At 62.2% G+C, this 21634-nt stretch overlaps 1 protein-coding gene across 5 annotated transcripts in view; it reads right to left on the bottom strand.

Moving 5' to 3' along the window:
• Positions 1-21634, bottom strand: part of LOC148135253 (uncharacterized) — a 147697-nt gene that overhangs the window by 96625 nt on the left and 29438 nt on the right. For all 5 annotated transcript variants that reach the window (XM_087984987.1, XM_087984991.1, XM_087984988.1 and 2 more), the window contains 2 exons: positions 20697-20795; positions 17314-17412 (listed from right to left, as the gene is read on the bottom strand). In XM_087984987.1, coding sequence (XP_087841113.1) covers positions 17314-17412; positions 20697-20795 — 198 coding nt within the window. The remainder of the gene's footprint in view (positions 1-17313; positions 17413-20696; positions 20796-21634) is intronic.

Here is a 21634-nt window from a genome sequence, read left to right as displayed (position 1 = left end):
GTGTACCATCCCCTCCCTCCCCCCACCGACCCTCAATAACAGCAGTGCGTACCATCCCCTCCCTCCCCCCCCACCGACGGTCAGTAACAGCAGTGTGCACCATCCCCTCCCTCCCCCCCACCGACCCTCAGTAACAGCAGTGTGTACCATCCCCTCCCTCCCCCCCACCGACCCTCAGTAACAGCAGTGTGTACCATCCCGTCCCTCCCTCCCACCGACCCTCAGTAATAGCAGTGTGTACCATCCCCTCCCACCCCCCACCGACGCTCAGTAACAGCAGTGTGTACCATCCCCTCCCTCCCCCCCCACCGACCCTCAGTAACAGCAGTGTGCACGATCCCCTCCCTCCCCCCCACCGACGGTCAGTAACAGCAGTGTGTACATCCCCTCCCTCCCCCCCACCGACCCTCAGTAACAGCAGTGTGTACCATCCCGTCCCTCCCTCCCACCGACCCTCAGTAATAGCAGTGTGTACCATCCCCTCCCTCCCCCCACCGACGCTCAGTAACAGCAGTGTGTACCATCCCCTCCCGCCCCCCACCGACCCTCAGTAACAGCAGTGTGTACCATCCCCTCCCTCCCCCCACCGACCGTCAGTAACAGCAGTGTGTACCACCCCTCCCTCCCCCCCACCGACCCTCAGTAACAGCAGTGTGTACCATCCGCTCCCTCCCCCCACCAACCCTCAGTAACAGCAGTGTGTACCATCCCCTCCCACCCCCTCCCACCGACACTCAGAACAGCAGTGTGTACCATCCCCTCCCACCCCCCACCGACCCTCAGTAACAGCAGTGTGTACCATCCCCTCCCACCCCCCCCACCGACCCTCAGTAACAGCAGTGTGTACCATCCCCTCCCTCCCCCCCCTGACCCTCAGTAACAGCAGTGTGTACCATCCCCCCCCTCCCGCCCCACCGACCCTCAGTAACAGCAGTGTGTACCATCCCCTCCCTCCCTCCCCCACCGACCCTCAGTAGCAGCAGTGTGTACCATCCCCTCCCTCCCCCCACCGACCCTCAGGAACAGCAGTGTGTACCATCCCCTCCCTCCCCCCACCGACCCTCAGTAACAGCAGTGTGTACCATCCCCTCCCTCCCCCCCCACCGACCCTCAGTAACAGCAGTGTGTACCATCCCCTCCCTCCCCCCACCGACCCTCAGTAACAGCAGTGTGTACCATCCCCTCCCTCCCTCCCCCACCGACGCTCAGTAACAGCAGTGTGTACCTTCCCCTCCCTCCCTCCCCCACCGACGCTCAGTAACAGCAGTGTGTACCGTCCCCTCCCTCCCCCCACCGACCCTCAGTAACAGCAGTGTGTACCATCCCCTCCCTCCACCCACCGACCCTCAGTAACAGCAGTGTGTACCATCCCCTCCCTCCCCCCCCTGACCCTCAGTAACAGCAGTGTGTACCATCCCCTCCCTAGCCCCCCACCGACCCTCAGTAACAGCAGTGTGTACCATCCCCTCCCTACCCCCACCGACCCTCAGTAACAGCAGTGTGTACCATCCCCTCCCACCCCCCACCGACGCTCAATAACAGCAGTGTGTACCATCCCCTCCCTCCCCCCACCGACCCTCAGTAACAGCAGTGTGTACCATCCCCTCCCTCCCCCCCCACCCTCAGTAACAGCAGTGTGTACCATCCCCTCCCTCCCCCCACCGACGCTCAGTAACAGCAGTGTGTACTATCCCCTCCCTCTCCCCCCACCGACGCTCAGTAACAGCAGTGTGTACCATCCCCTCCCTCCCCCCACCGACGCTCAGTAACAGCAGTGTGTACCATCCCCTCCCTCCCCCCCACCGACCCTCAGTAACAGCAGTGTGTACCATGCCCTCCCTCCCCCCCACCGACCCTCACAAACAGCAGTGTGTACCATCCCCTCCCACCCCCCCCACGACCCTCAGTAACAGCAGTGTGTACCATCCCCTCCCTCCCCCCCCACCGACCCTCAGTAACAGCAGTGTGTACCATCCCCTCCCTCCCTCCCCCACCGACACTCAGTAACAGCAGTGTGTACCATCCCCTCCCTCCCCACACCGACCCTCAGTAACAGTAATGTGTACCATCCCCTCCCTCCCCCCCACCGACCCTCAGTAACAGCAGTGTGTACCATCCCGTCCCTCCCCACACCGACCCTCAGTAACAGTAATGTGTACCATCCCCTCCCTCCCCCACCGACCCTCAGTAACAGTAATGTGTACCATCCCCTCCCTCCCCCCCACCGACCCTCAGTAACAGCAGTGTGTACCATCCCCTCCTTCCCCCCACCGACCCTCAGTAACAGCAGTGTGTACCATCCCCTCCCTCCCCCCACCGACCCTCAGTAACAGCAGTGTGTACCATCCCCTCCCTCCCCCCCCCACCGACCCTCAGTAACAGCAATGTGTACCATCCCCTCCCTCCCCCCCCACCGACCCTCAGTAACAGCAGTGTGTACCATCCCCTCCCTCCCCCCACCGACGCTCAGTAACAGCAGTGTGTACCATCCCCTCCCTCCCCCCAATGACCCTCAGTAACAGCAGTGTGTACCATCCTCTCCCACCCCCCCCACCGACCCTCAGTAACAGCAGTGTGTACCATCCCCTCCCTCCCCCCCCCCACCCTCAGTAACAGCAGTGTGTACCATCCCCTCCCTATCCCGCCACCGACCCTCAGTAACAGCAGTGTGTACCATCCCCTCTCTCCCCCCCCACCAACCCTCAGTAACAGCAGTGTGTACCATCCCCTCCATCCCTCCCTCCCCCCACCGACCCTCAGTCACAGCAGTGTGTACCATCCCCTTCCTCCCCACACCGACCCTCAGTAACAGCAGTGTGTACCATCCCCACCCTCCCCCCACCGACCCTCAGTAACAGCAGTGTGTACCATCCCCTCCCTCCTCCCACCGACCCTCAGTAACAGCAGTGTGTACCATCCCCTCCCTCCGCCCACCGACCCTCAGTAACAGCAGTGTGTACCATCCCCTCCCTCCCCCCCACCGACCCTCAGTAACAGCAGTGTGTACCATCCCCTCCCTCCCCCCACCGACCCTCAGTAACAGCAGTGTGTACCATCCCCTCCCTCCGCCCACCGACCCTCAGTAACAGCAGTGTGTACCATCCCCTCCCTCCCCCCACCGACCCTCAGTAACAGCAGTGTGTACCATCCCCTCCCCCCACCACCGACGCTCAGTATCAGCAGTGTGTACTATCCCCTCCCTCCCCCCCACCGACCCTCAGTAACAGCAGTGTGTACCATCCCCTCCCTCCCCTCCACCGACGCTCAGTAACAGCAGTGTGTACCATCCCCTCCCTCCTCCTCCCACCGACCCTCAGTAACAGCAGTGTGTACCATCCCCTCCCTCCCCCCCACCGACGCTCAGTAACAGCAGTGTGTACCATCCCCTCCCTCCCCCCCACCGACGCTAGGTAACAGCAGTGTGTACCATCCCCTCCCTCCCCCCACCGACGCTCAGTAACAGCAGTGTGTACCATCCCCTCCCTCCCACCGACCCTCAGTAACAGCAGTGTGTACCATCCCCTCCCTCCACCCACCGACCCTCAGTAACAGCAGTGTGTACCATCCCCTCCCTCCCCCCCCACCCTCAGTAACAGCAGTGTGTACCATCCCCTCCCTAGCCCCTCACCGACCCTCAGTAACAGCAGTGTGTACCATCCCCTCCCTACCCCCACCGACCCTCAGTAACAGCAGTGTGTACCATCCCCTCCCACCCCCCACCGACGCTCAATAACAGCAGTGTGTACCATCCCCTCCCTCCCCCCACCGACCCTCAGTAACAGCAGTGTGTACCATTGCCTCCCTCCCCCGCCACCCTCAGTAACAGCAGTGTGTACTATCCCCTCCCTCTCCCCCCACCGACGCTCAGTAACAGCAGTGTGTACCATCCCCTCCCTCCCCCCACCGACGCTCAGTAACAGCAGTGTGTACCATCCCCTCCCTCCCCCCCACCGACCCTCAGTAACAGCAGTGTGTACCATCCCCTCCCTCCCCCCCCACCCTCAGGAACAGCAGTGTGTACCATCCCCTCCCTAGCCCCCCACCGACCCTCAGTAACAGCAGTGTGTACCATCCCCTCCCTCCCCCCCGACCCTCAGTAACAGCAGTGTGTACCATCCCCTCCCTAGCCCCTCACCGACCCTCAGTAACAGCAGTGTGTACCATCCCCTCCCTACCCCCACCGACCCTCAGTAACAGCAGTGTGTACCATCCCCTCCCCCCACCGACCCTCAGTAACAGCAGTGTGTACCATCCCCTCCCACCCCCCACCGACGCTCAATAACAGCAGTGTGTACCATCCCCTCCCTCCCCCCACCGACCCTCAGTAACAGCAGTGTGTACCATTGCCTCCCTCCCCCCCCACCCTCAGTAACAGCAGTGTGTACCATCCCCTCCCTCCCCCCACCGACGCTCAGTAACAGCAGTGTGTACTATCCCCTCCCTCTCCCCCACCGACCCTCAGTAACAGCAGTGTGTACCATCCCCTCCCTACCCCCACCGACCCTCAGTAACAGCAGTGTGTACCATCCCCTCCCTCCCCCCCGACCCTCAGTAACAGCAGTGTGTACCATCCCCTCCCTAGCCCCTCACCGACCCTCAGTAACAGCAGTGTGTACCATCCCCTCCCTACCCCCACCGACCCTCAGTAACAGCAGTGTGTACCATCCCCTCCCCCCACCGACCCTCAGTAACAGCAGTGTGTACCATCCCCTCCCACCCCCCACCGACGCTCAATAACAGCAGTGTGTACCATCCCCTCCCTCCCCCCACCGACCCTCAGTAACAGCAGTGTGTACCATTGCCTCCCTCCCCCCCCACCCTCAGTAACAGCAGTGTGTACCATCCCCTCCCTCCCCCCACCGACGCTCAGTAACAGCAGTGTGTACCATCCCCTCCCTCCCCCCACCGACGCTCAGTAACAGCAGTGTGTACCATCCCCTCCCTCCCCCCACCGACCCTCAGTAACAGCAGTGTGTACCATGCCCTCCCTCCCCCCCACCGACCCTCACTAACAGCAGTGTGTACCATCCCCTCCCACCCCCCCCACGACCCTCAGTAACAGCAGTGTGTACCATCCCCTCCCTCCCCCCCCACCGACCCTCAGTAACAGCAGTGTGTACCATCCCCTCCCTCCCTCCCCCACCGACACTCAGTAACAGCAGTGTGTACCATCCCCTCCCTCCCCACACCGACCCTCAGTAACAGTAATGTGTACCATCCCGTCCCTCCCCCACCGACCCTGAGTACCAGCATTGTGTACCATCCCCTCCTTCCCCCCACCGACCCTCAGTAACAGCAGTGTGTACCATCCCCTCCCTCCCCCCACCGACCCTCAGTAACAGCAGTGTGTACCATCCCCTCCCTCCCCCCCCACCGACCCTCAGTAACAGCAGTGTGTACCGTCCCCTCCCTCCCCCCCCACCGACCCTCAGTAACAGCAGTGTGTACCATCCCCTCCCTCCCCCCACCGACCCTCAGTAACAGCAATGTGTACCATCCCCTCCCTCCCCCCCCACCGACCCTCAGTAACAGCAGTGTGTACCATCCCCTCCCTCCCCCCACCGACGCTCAGTAACAGCAGTGTGTACCATCCCCTCCCTCCCCCCACCGACCCTCAGTAACAGCAGTGTGTACCATCCTCTCCCACCCCCCCCACCGACCCTCAGTAACAGCAGTGTGTACCATCCCCTCCCTCCCCCCCCCACCCTCAGTAACAGCAGTGTGTACCATCCCCTCCCTAGCCCGCCACCGACCCTCAGTAACAGCAGTGTGTACCATCCCCTCCCTCCCCCCCCACCAACCCTCAGTAACAGCAGTGTGTACCATCCCCTCCATCCCTCCCTCCCCCCCCCACCCTCAGTAACAGCAGTGTGTACCATCCCCTCCCTCCCCCCCACCGACCCTCAGTAACAGCAGTGTGTACCATCCCCTCCCCCCCACCGACGCTCAGTAACAGCAGTGTGTACCATCCCCTCCCTCCCCCCACCGACCTTCAGTAACAGCAGTGTGTACCATCCCCTCCCCCCCCCACCGACCCTCAGTAACAGCAGTGTGTACCATCCCCTCCCTTCCCCCCCACCGACCCTCAGTAACAGCAGTGTGTACCATCCCCTCCCTCCCCCCCACCGACGCTCAGTAACAGCAGTGTGTACCATCCCCTCCCTCCCCCCCACCGACCCTCAGTAACAGCAGTGTGTACCATCCCGTCCCTCCCCCCACCGACCCTCAGTAACAGCAGTGTGTACCATCCCCTCCCCCACACCGACCCTCAGTAACAGCAGTGTGTACCATCCCCTCCCTCCCCCCCACCGACCCTCAGTAACAGCAGTGTGTACCATCCCCTCCCTCCCCCCACCGACCCTCAGTAACAGCAGTGTGTACCATCCCCTCCCTCCCGCACCGACCCTCAGTAACAGCAGTGTGTACCATCCCCTCCCTCACCCCACCGACCCTCAGTAACAGCAGTGTGTACCATCCCCTCCCTCACCCCACCGACGCTCAGTAACAGCAGTGTGTACCATCCCCTCCCTCACCCCACCGACGCTCAGTAACAGCAGTGTGTACCATCCCCTCCTCCCCCCACCGACCCTCAGTAACAGCAGTGTGTACCATCCCCTCCCTCCCCCCCCACCGACGCTCAGTAACAGCAGTGTGTACCATCCCCTCCCTCCCCCCCAACGACGCTCAGTAACAGCAGTGTGTACCATCCCCTCCCTCCCCCCCCACCGACCCACAGTAACAGCAGTGTGTACCATCCCCTCCCTCCCCCCACCGACCCTCAATAACAGCAGTGCGTACCATCCCCTCCCTCCCCCCCCACCGACGGTCAGTAACAGCAGTGTGCACCATCCCCTCCCTCCCCCCCACCGACCCTCAGTAACAGCAGTGTGTACCATCCCCTCCCTCCCCCCCACCGACCCTCAGTAACAGCAGTGTGTACCATCCCGTCCCTCCCTCCCACCGACCCTCAGTAATAGCAGTGTGTACCATCCCCTCCCACCCCCCACCGACGCTCAGTAACAGCAGTGTGTACCATCCCCTCCCTCCCCCCCACCGACCCTCAGTAACAGCAGTGTGTACCATCCCGTCCCTCCCTCCCACCGACCCTCAGTAATAGCAGTGTGTACCATCCCCTCCCACCCCCCACCGACCCTCAGTAACAGCAGTGTGCACGATCCCCTCCCTCCCCCCCACCGACGGTCAGTAACAGCAGTGTGTACATCCCCTCCCTCCCCCCCACCGACCCTCAGTAACAGCAGTGTGTACCATCCCCTCCCTCCCCCCACCGACGCTCAGTAACAGCAGTGTGTACCATCCCCTCCCGCCCCCCACCGACCCTCAGTAACAGCAGTGTGTACCATCCCCTCCCTCCCCCCACCGACCGTCAGTAACAGCAGTGTGTACCACCCCTCCCTCCCCCCCACCGACCCTCAGTAACAGCAGTGTGTACCATCCCCTCCCTCCCCCCACCAACCCTCAGTAACAGCAGTGTGTACCATCCCCTCCCACCCCCTCCCACCGACACTCAGAACAGCAGTGTGTACCATCCCCTCCCACCCCCCACCGACCCTCAGTAACAGCAGTGTGTACCATCCCCTCCCACCCCCCCCACCGACCCTCAGTAACAGCAGTGTGTACCATCCCCTCCCTCCCCCCCCCTGACCCTCAGTAACAGCAGTGTGTACCATCCCCCCCCTCCCGCCCCACCGACCCTCAGTAACAGCAGTGTGTACCATCCCCTCCCTCCCTCCCCCACCGACCCTCAGTAGCAGCAGTGTGTACCATCCCCTCCCTCCCCCCACCGACCCTCAGTAACAGCAGTGTGTACCATCCCCTCCCTCCCCCCCCACCGACCCTCAGTAACAGCAGTGTGTACCATCCCCTCCCTCCCTCCCCCACCGACGCTCAGTAACAGCAGTGTGTACCATCCCCTCCCCCCCCCACCGACGCTCAGTAACAGCAGTGTGTACCATCCCCTCCCTCCCTCCCCCACCGACCCTCAGTAACAGCAGTGTGTACCATCCCCTCCCCCCCCACTGACCCTCAGTAACAGCAGTGTGTACCATCCCCTCCCTCCCCCCACCGACCCTCAGTAACAGCAGTGTGTACCATCCCCTCCCTCCCTCCCCCACCGACGCTCAGTAACAGCAGTGTGTACCTTCCCCTCCCTCCCTCCCCCACCGACGCTCAGTAACAGCAGTGTGTACCGTCCCCTCCCTCCCCCCACCGACCCTCAGTAACAGCAGTGTGTACCATCCCCTCCCTCCACCCACCGACCCTCAGTAACAGCAGTGTGTACCATCCCCTCCCTCCCCCCCCACCCTCAGTAACAGCAGTGTGTACCATCCCCTCCCTAGCCCCCCACCGACCCTCAGTAACAGCAGTGTGTACCATCCCCTCCCTACCCCCACCGACCCTCAGTAACAGCAGTGTGTACCATCCCCTCCCACCCCCCACCGACGCTCAATAACAGCAGTGTGTACCATCCCCTCCCTCCCCCCACCGACCCTCAGTAACAGCAGTGTGTACCATCCCCTCCCTCCCCCCCCACCCTCAGTAACAGCAGTGTGTACCATCCCCTCCCTCCCCCCACCGACGCTCAGTAACAGCAGTGTGTACTATCCCCTCCCTCTCCCCCCACCGACGCTCAGTAACAGCAGTGTGTACCATCCCCTCCCTCCCCCCACCGACGCTCAGTAACAGCAGTGTGTACCATCCCCTCCCTCCCCCCCACCGACCCTCAGTAACAGCAGTGTGTACCATGCCCTCCCTCCCCCCCACCGACCCTCACAAACAGCAGTGTGTACCATCCCCTCCCACCCCCCCCACGACCCTCAGTAACAGCAGTGTGTACCATCCCCTCCCTCCCCCCCCACCGACCCTCAGTAACAGCAGTGTGTACCATCCCCTCCCTCCCTCCCCCACCGACACTCAGTAACAGCAGTGTGTACCATCCCCTCCCTCCCCACACCGACCCTCAGTAACAGTAATGTGTACCATCCCCTCCCTCCCCCCCACCGACCCTCAGTAACAGCAGTGTGTACCATCCCGTCCCTCCCCACACCGACCCTCAGTAACAGTAATGTGTACCATCCCCTCCCTCCCCCACCGACCCTCAGTAACAGTAATGTGTACCATCCCCTCCCTCCCCCCCACCGACCCTCAGTAACAGCAGTGTGTACCATCCCCTCCTTCCCCCCACCGACCCTCAGTAACAGCAGTGTGTACCATCCCCTCCCTCCCCCCACCGACCCTCAGTAACAGCAGTGTTTACCATCCCCTCCCTCCCCCCCCCACCGACCCTCAGTAACAGCAATGTGTACCATCCCCTCCCTCCTCCCCCACCGACCCTCAGTAACAGCAGTGTGTACCATCCCCTCCCTCCCCCCACCGACGCTCAGTAACAGCAGTGTGTACCATCCTCTCCCACCCCCCCACCGACCCTCAGTAACAGCAGTGTGTACCATCCCCTCCCTCCACCCACCGACCCTCAGTAACAGCAGTGTGTACCATCCCCTCCCTCCCCCCACCGACCCTCAGTAACAGCAGTGTGTACCATCCCCTCCCTCCACCCCCCCACCCTCAGTAACAGCAGTGTGTACCATCCCCTCCCTATCCCGCCACCGACCCTCAGTAACAGCAGTGTGTACCATCCCCTCTCTCCCCCCCCACCAACCCTCAGTAACAGCAGTGTGTACCATCCCCTCCATCCCTCCCTCCCCCCACCGACCCTCAGTCACAGCAGTGTGTACCATCCCCTTCCTCCCCACACCGACCCTCAGTAACAGCAGTGTGTACCATCCCCACCCTCCCCCCCACCGACCCTCAGTAACAGCAGTGTGTACCATCCCCTCCCTCCTCCCACCGACCCTCAGTAACAGCAGTGTGTACCATCCCCTCCCTCCGCCCACCGACCCTCAGTAACAGCAGTGTGTACCATCCCCTCCCTCCCCCCCACTGACCCTCAGTAACAGCAGTGTGTACCATCCCCTCCCTCCCCCCCACCGACGCTAGGTAACAGCAGTGTGTACCATCCCCTCCCTCCCCCCACCGACGCTCAGTAACAGCAGTGTGTACCATCCCCTCCCTCCCACCGACCCTCAGTAACAGCAGTGTGTACCATCCCCTCCCTCCACCCACCGACCCTCAGTAACAGCAGTGTGTACCATCCCCTCCCTCCCCCCCCACCCTCAGTAACAGCAGTGTGTACCATCCCCTCCCTAGCCCCCCACCGACCCTCAGTAACAGCAGTGTGTACCATCCCCTCCCTCCCCCCCGACCCTCAGTAACAGCAGTGTGTACCATCCCCTCCCTAGCCCCTCACCGACCCTCAGTAACAGCAGTGTGTACCATCCCCTCCCTACCCCCACCGACCCTCAGTAACAGCAGTGTGTACCATCCCCTCCCACCCCCCACCGACGCTCAATAACAGCAGTGTGTACCATCCCCTCCCTCCCCCCACCGACCCTCAGTAACAGCAGTGTGTACCATTGCCTCCCTCCCCCCCCACCCTCAGTAACAGCAGTGTGTACCATCCCCTCCCTCCCCCCACCGACGCTCAGTAACAGCAGTGTGTACTATCCCCTCCCTCTCCCCCCACCGACGCTCAGTAACAGCAGTGTGTACCATCCCCTCCCTCCCCCCCCCACCGACCCTCAGTAACAGCAGTGTGTACCATCCCCTCCCTCCCCCCCCACCCTCAGTAACAGCAGTGTGTACCATCCCCTCCCTCTCCCCCCACCAACGCTCAGTAACAGCAGTGTGTACCATCCCCTCCCTCCCCCCCACCGACCCTCAGTAACAGCAGTGTGTACCATCCCCTCCCTCCCCCCCCACCCTCAGTAACAGCAGTGTGTACCATCCCCTCCCTAGCCCCCCACCGACCCTCAGTAACAGCAGTGTGTACCATCCCCTCCCTCCCCCCCGACCCTCAGTAACAGCAGTGTGTACCATCCCCTCCCTAGCCCCTCACCGACCCTCAGTAACAGCAGTGTGTACCATCCCCTCCCTACCCCCACCGACCCTCAGTAACAGCAGTGTGTACCATCCCCTCCCCCCACCGACCCTCAGTAACAGCAGTGTGTACCATCCCCTCCCACCCCCCACCGACGCTCAATAACAGCAGTGTGTACCATCCCCTCCCTCCCCCCACCGACCCTCAGTAACAGCAGTGTGTACCATTGCCTCCCTCCCCCCCCACCCTCAGTAACAGCAGTGTGTACCATCCCCTCCCTCCCCCCACCGACGCTCAGTAACAGCAGTGTGTACTATCCCCTCCCTCTCCCCCACCGACCCTCAGTAACAGCAGTGTGTACCATCCCCTCCCTACCCCCACCGACCCTCAGTAACAGCAGTGTGTACCATCCCCTCCCTCCCCCCCGACCCTCAGTAACAGCAGTGTGTACCATCCCCTCCCTAGCCCCTCACCGACCCTCAGTAACAGCAGTGTGTACCATCCCCTCCCTACCCCCACCGACCCTCAGTAACAACAGTGTGTACCATCCCCTCCCCCCACCGACCCTCAGTAACAGCAGTGTGTACCATCCCCTCCCACCCCCCACCGACGCTCAATAACAGCAGTGTGTACCATCCCCTCCCTCCCCCCACCGACCCTCAGTAACAGCAGTGTGTACCATTGCCTCCCTCCCCCCCCACCCTCAGTAACAGCAGTGTGTACCATCCCCTCCCTCCCCCCACCGACGCTCAGTAACAGCAGTGTGTACCATCCCCTCCCTCCCCCCACCGACGCTCAGTAACAGCAGTGTGTACCATCCCCTCCCTCCCCCCCACCGACCCTCAGTAACAGCAGTGTGTACCATGCCCTCCCTCCCCCCCACCGACCCTCACTAACAGCAGTGTGTACCATCCCCTCCCACCCCCCCCACGACCCTCAGTAACAGCAGTGTGTACCATCCCCTCCCTCCCCCCCCACCGACCCTCAGTAACAGCAGTGTGTACCATCCCCTCCCTCCCTCCCCCACCGACACTCAGTAACAGCAGTGTGTACCATCCCCTCCCTCCCCACACCGACCCTCAGTAACAGTAATGTGTACCATCCCGTCCCTCCCCCACCGACCCTGAGTACCAGCATTGTGTACCATCCCCTCCTTCCCCCCACCGACCCTCAGTAACAGCAGTGTGTACCATCCCCTCCCTCCCCCCACCGACCCTCAGTAACAGCAGTGTGTACCATCCCCTCCCTCCCCCCCCACCGACCCTCAGTAACAGCAGTGTGTACCGTCCCCTCCCTCCCCCCCCACCGACCCTCAGTAACAGCAGTGTGTACCATCCCCTCCCTCCCCCCACCGACCCTCAGTAACAGCAATGTGTACCATCCCCTCCCTCCCCCCCCACCGACCCTCAGTAACAGCAGTGTGTACCATCCCCTCCCTCCCCCCACCGACGCTCAGTAACAGCAGTGTGTACCGTCCTCTCCCACCCCCCCCACCGACCCTCAGTAACAGCAGTGTGTACCATCCCCTCCCTCCCCCCCCCACCCTCAGTAACAGCAGTGTGTACCATCCCCTCCCTAGCCCGCCACCGACCCTCAGTAACAGCAGTGTGTACCATCCCCTCCCTCCCCCCCCACCAACCCTCAGTAACAGCAGTGTGTACCATCCCCTCCATCCCTCCCTCCCCCCACCGACCCTCAGTCACAGCAGTGTGTACCATCCCCACCCTCCCCCCCACCGACCCTCAGTAACAGCAGTGTGTACCATCCCCTCCCTCCGCCCACCGACCCTCAGTAACAGCAGTGTGTACCATCCCCTCCCTCCGCCCACCGACCCTCAGTAACAGCAGTGTGTACCATCCCCTCCCCCCCCACCGACCCTCAGTAACAGCAGTGTGTACCATCCCCACCCTCCCCCCCACCGACCCTCAGTAACAGCAGTGTGTACCATCCCCTCCCTCCGCCCACCGACCCTCAGTAACAGCAGTGTGTACCATCCCCTCCCTCCCCCCCACCGACCCTCAGTAACAGCAGTGTGTACCATCCCCTCCCTCCCCCCACCGACCCTCAGTAACAGCAGTGTGTACCATCCCCTCGCCCCCCCCACCGACCCTCAGTAACAGCAGTGTGTACCATCCCCTCCCTCCCCCCACCGACCCTCAGTAACAGCAGTGTGTACCATCCCCTCCCCCCCCCCACCGACGCTCAGTATCAGCAGTGTGTACCATCCCCCTCCCTCCCCCCCCACCGACCCTCAGTAACAGCAGTGTGTACTATCCCCTCCCTCCCCCCCACCGACCCTCAGTAACAGCAGTGTGTACCATCCCCTCCCTCCCCTCCACCGACGCTCAGTAACAGCAGTGTGTACCATCCCCTCCCTCCTCCTCCCACCGACCCTCAGTAACAGCAGTGTGTACCATCCCCTCCCTCCCCCCCCCACCGACGCTCAGTAACAGCAGTGTGTACCATCCCCTCCCTCCCCCCCACCGACGCTCAGTAACAGCAGTGTGTACCATCCCCACCCTCCCCCCCACTGACCCTCAGTAACAGCAGTGTGTACCATCCCCTCCCTCCCCCCCACCGACGCTAGGTAACAGCAGTGTGTACCATCCCCTCCCTCCCCCCACCGACGCTCAGTAACAGCAGTGTGTACCATCCCCTCCCTCCCACCGACCCTCAGTAACAGCAGTGTGTACCATCCCCTCCCCCCCCACCGACCCTCATTAACAGCAGTGTGTACCATCCCCTCCCTCCCCCCCACCGACCCTCAGTAACAGCAGTGTGTACCATCCCCACCCTCCCCCCCACTGATGCTCAGTAACAGCAGTGTGTACCATCCCCTCCCCCCTCACCGTCCCTCAGTAACAGCAGTGTGTACCATCCCCTCCCTCCCCCCACCGACCCTCAGTAACAGCAGTGTGTACCATCCCCTCCCCCCCCCCCACTGACCCTCAGTAACAGCAGTGTGTACCATCCCCACCCTCCCCCTCACTGATGCTCAGTAACAGCAGTGTGTACCATCCCCTCCCCCCCCCACCGACCCTCAGTAACAGCAGTGTGTACCATCCCCTCCCTCCCCCCCACCGACCCTCAGTAACAGCAGTGTGTACCATCCCCTGCCTCCCCCCCCCACCGACCCTCAGTAACAGCAGTGTGTACCATCCCCACCCTCCCCCTCACTGATGCTCAGTAACAGCAGTGTGTACCATCCCCTCCCCCCCCCACCGACCCTCAGTAACAGCAGTGTGTACCATCCCCTCCCTCCCCCCCACCGACCCTCAGTAACAGCAGTGTGTACCATCCCCTCCCTCACCCCCACCGACCCTCAGTAACAGCAGTGTGTACCATCCCCTCCCTCCCCCCACCGACCCTCAGTAACAGCAGTGTGTACCATCCCCTCCCTCCGCCACCGACGTTCAGTAACAGCAGTGTGTACCATCCCCTCCCTCACCCCCACCGACCCTCAGTAACAGCAGTGTGTACCATCCCCTCCCTCCCCCCCCACCGACCCTCAGTAACAGCAGTGTGTACCATCCCCTCCCCCCGCCACCGACGTTCAGTAACAGCAGTGTGTACCATCCCCTCCCTCCCCCACCGACCCTCAGTAACAGCAGTGTGTACCATCCCCTCCCTCCCCCACCGACCCTCAGTAACAGCAGTGTGTACCATCCCCTCCCTCCCCCCACCGACCCTCAGTAACAGCAGTGTGTACCATCCCCTCACTCCCCCCACCGACCCTCAGTAACAGCAGTGTGTACCATCCCCTCCCTCCCCCACCGACCCTCAGTAACAGCAGTGTGTACCATCCCCTCCCTCCCCGCCACCGACACTCTGTAACAGCAGTGTGTACCATCCCCTCCCTCCCCCACCGACCCTCAGTAACAGCAGTGTGTACCATCCCCTCCCTCCCCCCCACCGACCCTCAGTGACAGCAGTGTGTACCATCACCCCCTTCCCCCCACCGACCCTCAGTAACAGCAGTGTGCACCATCCCCACCCTCCCCCCACCGACCCTCAGTAACAGCAGTGTGTACCATCCCCACCCTCCCCCCCACCGACCCTCAGTAACAGCAGTGTGTACCATCCCCTCCCCCCACACCGACCCTCATTAACAGCAGTGTGTACCATCCCCTCCCTCCCCCCCACCGACCCTCAGTAACAGCAGTGTGTACCATCCCCACCCTCCCCCCCACTGATGCTCAGTAACAGCAGTGTGTACCATCCCCTCCCCCCCCACCGACCCTCAGTAACAGCAGTGTGGACCATCCCCTCCCTCCCCCCACCGACCCTCAGTAACAGCAGTGTGTACCATCCCCACCCTCCCCCCCACTGATGCTCAGTAACAGCAGTGTGTACCATCCCCTCCCCCCCCCCACCGACCCTCAGTAACAGCAGTGTGTACCATCCCCTCCCTCACCCCCACCGACCCTCAGTAACAGCAGTGTGTACCATCCCCTCCCCCCGCCACCGACGTTCAGTAACAGCAGTGTGTACCATCCCCTCCCCCCCCACCGACCCTCAGTAACAGCAGTGTGTACCATCTCCTCCCTCCCCCCCCACCGACCCTCAGTAACAGCAGTGTGTACCATCCCCTCTCTCCCCCCACCGACCCTCAGTAACAGCAGTGTGTACCATCCCCTCCCTCCCCCACCGACCCTCAGTAACAGCAGTGTGTACCATCCCCTCCCTCCCCCCACCGACCCTCAGTAACAGCAGTGTGTACCATCCCCTCCCTCCCCCCCCGACGCTCAGTAACAGCAGTGTGTACCATCCCCTCCCTCCCACCGACCCTCAGTAACAGCAGTGTGTACCATCCCCTCCCTCACCCCCACCGACCCTCAGTAACAGCAGTGTGTACCATCCCCTCCCTCCCCGCCACCGACACTCTGTAACAGCAGTGTGTACCATCCCCTCCCTCCCACCGACCCTCAGTACCAGCAGTGTGTACCATCCCCTCCCTCCCCGACCGACACTCAGGAACAGCAGTGTGTACCATCCCCTCCCTCCCCCCCACCGACCCTCAGTAACAGCAGTGTGTACCATCCCCTCCCTCCCCCCACCGACCCTCAGTACCAGCAGTGTGTACCATCCCCTCCCTCCCCGACCGACACTCAGTAACAGCAGTGTGTACCATCCCCTCCCTCCCCCCCACCGACCCTCAGTAACAGCAGTGTGTACCATCCCCTCCCTCCCCCCCACCGACCCTCAGTAACAGCAGTGTGTACCATCCACTCCCTCCACCCACCGACGCTCAGTAACAGCAGTGTGTACCATCCCCTCCCTCCCCCCCCCCACCGATGCTCAGTAACAGCAGTGTGTACCATCCCCTCCCTCCCCCCACCGACGCTCAGTAACAGCAGTGTGTACCATCCCCTCCCTCCCTCCCCCCACCGACCCTCAGTAACAGCAGTGTGTACCATCCCCACCCTCCCCCACCGACCCTCAGTAACAGCAGTGTGTACCATCCCCTCCCTCACCCCCACCGACGCTCAGTAACAGCAGTGTGTACCATCCCCTCCCCCCCACCGACCCTCAGTAACAGCAGTGTGTACCATCCCCACCCTCCCCCACCGACCCTCAGTAACAGCAGTGTGTACCATCCCCACCCTCCCCCACCGACCCTCAGTAACAGCAGTGTGTACCATCCCCTCCCTCACCCCCACCGACCCTCAGTAACAGCAGTGTGTACCATCCCCTCCCCCCCACCGACCCTCAGTAACAGCAGTGTGTATCATCCCCTCCCTCCCCCACCGACCCTCAGTAACAGCAGTGTGTACCATCCCCTCCCTCACCCCCACCGACCCTCAGTAACAGCAGTGTGTACCATCCCCTCCCCCCCACCGACCCTCAGTAACAGCAGGAGGCCATTCAGCCCTCTCCTCCAGACTGTTACACAGGAACAGCTGGAGGCCATTCAGCCCCTTCCTTGATCCTGTTATCGTGGAACAGGTCGAGGTCTTTCAGCCCATTGTTCGATCTTGTTCGGCAGAACCTAAGGAAGGCCATTCAGCCCCTCAGTCCTGCTTCCCAATTCCAGGCAATGACCCGTTTACCAGAATTTGGCCCATATCCCTGGGCCAAACCCTTCCTAGTCAAGTCCCCATCCAGATGCTCATCCCAGATCCACATATTTCCCATTCCTTAGATTCAGGATTCGGGATTTGATTCCAACTCGGTCACCCTCCATCCTAAAGACCAGCTCAGTCATGTTATGGTCACCCTTCCCCAGATGGCTCCTGACAGGATTGGTCTGGAGGCCTTGAGGGAATATGCTGGAGACTGAGGCAGGTCTCCCCCTCACTATCTGCTGTGGGACAGGGGGCAGTGTGAATGAAGGACTGCGGGGGGGAGGGGTCACTCACCCTGGATGACGTTGGGACGAGGGGAGAGTGAGCCCCTTGTCCTGGGAACGCTCTGTGCTCGGGTTGTCGTCAAAGTTGATGTCGTTGTTGGTTGTGCAACTGAATGTGGAGAGAGAGAGAGAGAGAGAGACACTTAACCACATCACCATCGTCACACCCCCCCCTCAGACATTCAATGGTGTTCCCATCCCTGACTCCCCCCACTCCCAACATCCTGGGGGTTACCACCGACTAGAAACCCAACAGGACCCACCACATCAACCCAGCGGCTCCAAGAGCAGGTCAGAGGCTGGGAATACTGCAGCGAGTAACTCCCCTCCTGACTCCCCCCAAAGACTGTCCCACCATCGACAAGGCCCAAGGCAGGAGGGTGAGGGAATACTCCCCACTTGCCCCTGGGTGGGGGCAGCTCCAACAACACTCGAGAAGCTCGACACCATCCAGGGGGAAAGCAGCCCCCACACCCACAAACATCCCCTCCCACCACCCCCCCACTGACCCTCAGTAACAGCAGTGTGTACCATCCCCTCCCCCCCCCCACCGACCCTCAGTAACAGCAGTGTGTACCAACCCCTCCCTCCCCCACCGACCCTCAGTAACAGCAGTGTGTACCATCCCCCGCCCCACCGACCCTCAGTAACAGCAGTGTGTACCATCCCCCGCCCCACCGACCCTCAGTAACAGCAGTGTGTACCATCCCCTCCCTCCCCCCACCGACCCTCAGTAACAGCAGTGTGTACCATCCCCTCCCTCCCCCCACCGACCCTCAGTAACAGCAGTGTGTACCATCCCCTCCCCCCCCCACCGACCCTCAGTAACAGCAGTGTGCACCATCCCCCGCCCCACCGACCCTCAGGAACAGCAGTGTGTACCATCCCCTCCCTCCCCCCACCGACCCTCAGTAACAGCAGTGTGTACCATCCGCTCCCTCCCCCCCACCGACCCTCAGTAACAGCAGTGTGTACCATCCCCTCCCTCCATCCCCCCACCGACCCTCAGTAACAGCAGTGTGTACCATCCCGTCCCTCCCCCCACCGACGCTCAGTAACAGCAGTATGTACCATCCCCCCCACCCACCGACCCTCAGTAACAGCAGTGTGTACCATCCGCTTCCCCCCCCCCACCGACCCTCAGTAACAGCAGTGTGTACCATCCCCTCCCTCCCCCCCCACCGACCCTCAGTAACAGCAGTGTGTACCATCCCCTCCCCCCCACCGACCCTCAGTAACAGCAGTGTGTACCATCCCCTCCCTCCCCCCCCAACCGACACTCAGTGACAGCAGTGTGTACCATCCCCACCCCCCCCCCCCACCGACCCTCAGTAACAGCAGTGTGTACCATCCCCTCCCTCCCCCCACCGACCCTCAGTAACAGCAGTGTGTACCATCCCCTCCCTCCCTCCCCCCCACCGACGCTCAGTAACAGCAGTGTGTACCATCCCCTCCCTCCCCCCACCGACCCTCAGTAACATCAGTGTGTACCATCCCCTCCCTCCCCCCACCGACCCTCAGTAACAGCAGTGTGTACCATCCCCTCCCGCCCCCCCCACCGACCCTCAGTAACAGCAGTGTGTACCATCCCCTCCCTCCCCCCACCGACCCTCAGTAACAGCAGTGTGTACCATCCCCGCCCCCCCCCCACCGACCCTCAGTAACAGTAGTGTGTACCATCCCCTCACTCCCCCCACTGACCCTCAGTAACAGCAGTGTGTACCATCCCCTCCCTCCCCCCCCACCGACCCTCAGTAACAGCAGTGTGTACCATCCCCTCCCCCCCACCGACCCTCAGTAACAGCAGTGTGTACCATCCCCTCCCGCCCCCCACCGACCCTCAGTAACAGCAGTGTGTACCATCCCCGCCCTCCCTCCCCCCACCGACCCTCAGTAACAGTAGTGTGTACCATCCCCTCCCTCCCCCCACCGACCCTCAGTAACAGCAGTGTGTACCATCCCCTCCCTCCCCCCACCGACCCTCAGTAACAGCAGTGTGTACCATCCCTGCCCCCCCCCCACCGACCCTCAGTAACAGTAGTGTGTACCATCCCCTCCCTCCCCCCACCGACCCTCAGTAACAGCAGTGTGTACCATCCCCCCCACCCACCGACCCTCAGTAACAGCAGTGTGTACCACCCCCTCCCTCCCTCCCCCCACCGACCCTCAGTAACAGCAGTGTGTACCATCCCCTCCCTCTCCCCCCACCGACCCTCAGTAACAGCAGTGTGTACCATCCCCTCCCTCCCCGCACCGACCCTCAGTAACAGCAGTGTGTACCATCCCCTCCCCCCCACCGACCCTCAGTAACAGCAGTGTGTACCTTCCCCTCCCTCCCTCCACCGACCCTCAGTAACAGCAGTGTGTACCATCCCCTCCCTCCCCCCACCGACCCTCAGTAACAGCAGTGTGTACCATCCCCGCCCTCCCTCCCCCCACCGACCCTCAGTAACAGCAGTGTGTACCATCCCCTCCCTCCCCCCACTGACCCTCAGTAACAGCAGTGTGTACCATCCCCTCCCTCCCCCCACCGACCCTCAGTAACAGCAGTGTGTACCATCCCCTCCCTCCCCCCACCGACCCTCAGTAACAGCAGTGTGTACCATCCCCGCCCTCCCTCCCCCCACCGACCCTCAGTAACAGCAGTGTGTACCATCCCCTCCCTCCCTCCCCCCACCGACCCTCAGTAACAGCAGTGTGTACCACCCCCTCCCTCCCTCCCCCCACCGACCCTCAGTAACAGCAGTGTGTACCACCCCCTCCCTCCCTCCCCCCACCGACCCTCAGTAACAGCAGTGTGTACCACCCCCTCCCTCCCTCCCCCCACCGACCCTCAGTAACAGCAGTGTGTACCATCCCCTCCCCCGCCACCGACCCTCAGTAACAGCAGGAGGCCATTCTGCCCTATTCTCCAGACTGTTACACAGGAACAGCTGGAGACCATTCAGCCCCTTCCTTGATCCTGTTATCGTGGAACAGGTCGAGGTCTTTCAGCCCATTGTTCGATCTTGTTGGGCAGAACCTAAGGAAGGCCATTCAGCCCCTCAGTCCTGCTTCCCAATTCCAGGGGATGACCCGTTTACCAGAATTTGGCACATATCCCTGGGCCAAACCCTTCCTAGTCAAGTCCCCATCCAGATGCTCATCCCAGATCCACATATTTCCCATTGCTTAGATTCAGGATTCGGGATTTGCTTCCAACGCGGTCACCCTCCATCCTAAAGACCAGCTCAGTCATGTTATGGTCACCCTTCCCCAGATGGCTCCTGACAGGATTGGTCTGGAGGCCTTGAGGGAATATGCTGGAGACTGAGGCAGGTCTCCCCCTCACTATCTGCTGTGGGACAGGGGGCAGTGTGAATGAAGGACTGCGGGGGGGGAGGGGTCACTCACCCTGGATGACGTTGGGACGAGGGGAGAGTGAGCCCCTTGTCCTGGGAACGCTCTGTGCTCGGGTTGTCGTCAAAGTTGATGTCGTTGGGGATTGTGCAACTGAATGTGGAGAGAGAGAGAGAGAGAGACACTTAACCACATCACCATCGTCACACCCCCCCCCTCAGACATTCAATGGTGTTCCCATCCCTGACTCCCCCCACTCCCAACATCCTGGGGGTTACCACCGACTAGAAACCCAACAGGACCCACCACATCAACCCAGCGGCTCCAAGAGCAGGTCAGAGGCTGGGAATCCTGCAGCGAGTAACTCCCCTCCTGACTCCCCCCAAAGCCTGTCCCCACCATCGACAAGGCCCAAGGCAGGAGGGTGAGGGAATACTCCCCACTTGCCCCTGGGTGGGGGCAGCTCCAACAACACTCGAGAAGCTCGACACCATCCAGGGGGAAAGCAGCCCTCACACTGACAAACATCACCTCGCTCCCTCCCTCTCTCCCCCCCACCGACGCTCAGTAACAGCAGTGTGTACCGTCCCCTCCCTCCCTCCCCCCCACCGACCCTCAGTAACAGCAGTGTGTACCATCCCCTCCCTCCCCCCACCGACCCTCAGTAACAGCAGTGTGTACCATCCCCTCCCCCCCACCACCGACCCTCAGTAACAGCAGTGTGTACCATCCCCTCCCTCCCCCCCCACTGACCCTCAGTAACAGCAGTGTGTACCGTCCCCTCCCTCCCTCCCCCCCACCGACCCTCAGTAACAGCAGTGTGTACCATCCCCTCCCTCCCCCCACCGACCCTCAGTAACAGCAGTGTGTACCATCCCCTCCCCCCCACCACCGACCCTCAGTAACAGCAGTGTGTACCATCCCCTCCCTCCCCCCACCGACCCTCAGTAACAGCAGTGTGTACCATCCCCTCCCTCCCCCCACCGACCCTC

The sequence above is a fragment of the Chiloscyllium plagiosum genome, unplaced genomic scaffold (genome assembly GCF_037043375.1).
Source record: "Chiloscyllium plagiosum isolate Xiang-an unplaced genomic scaffold, Cpla_swu_hap1 HiC_scaffold_50, whole genome shotgun sequence".
Classification (NCBI taxonomy): domain Eukaryota; kingdom Metazoa; phylum Chordata; class Chondrichthyes; order Orectolobiformes; family Hemiscylliidae; genus Chiloscyllium; species Chiloscyllium plagiosum.
The sequence above is the reverse complement of the archived record's forward strand: the minus strand, read 5'-3'. Positions and strand labels throughout refer to the sequence as shown.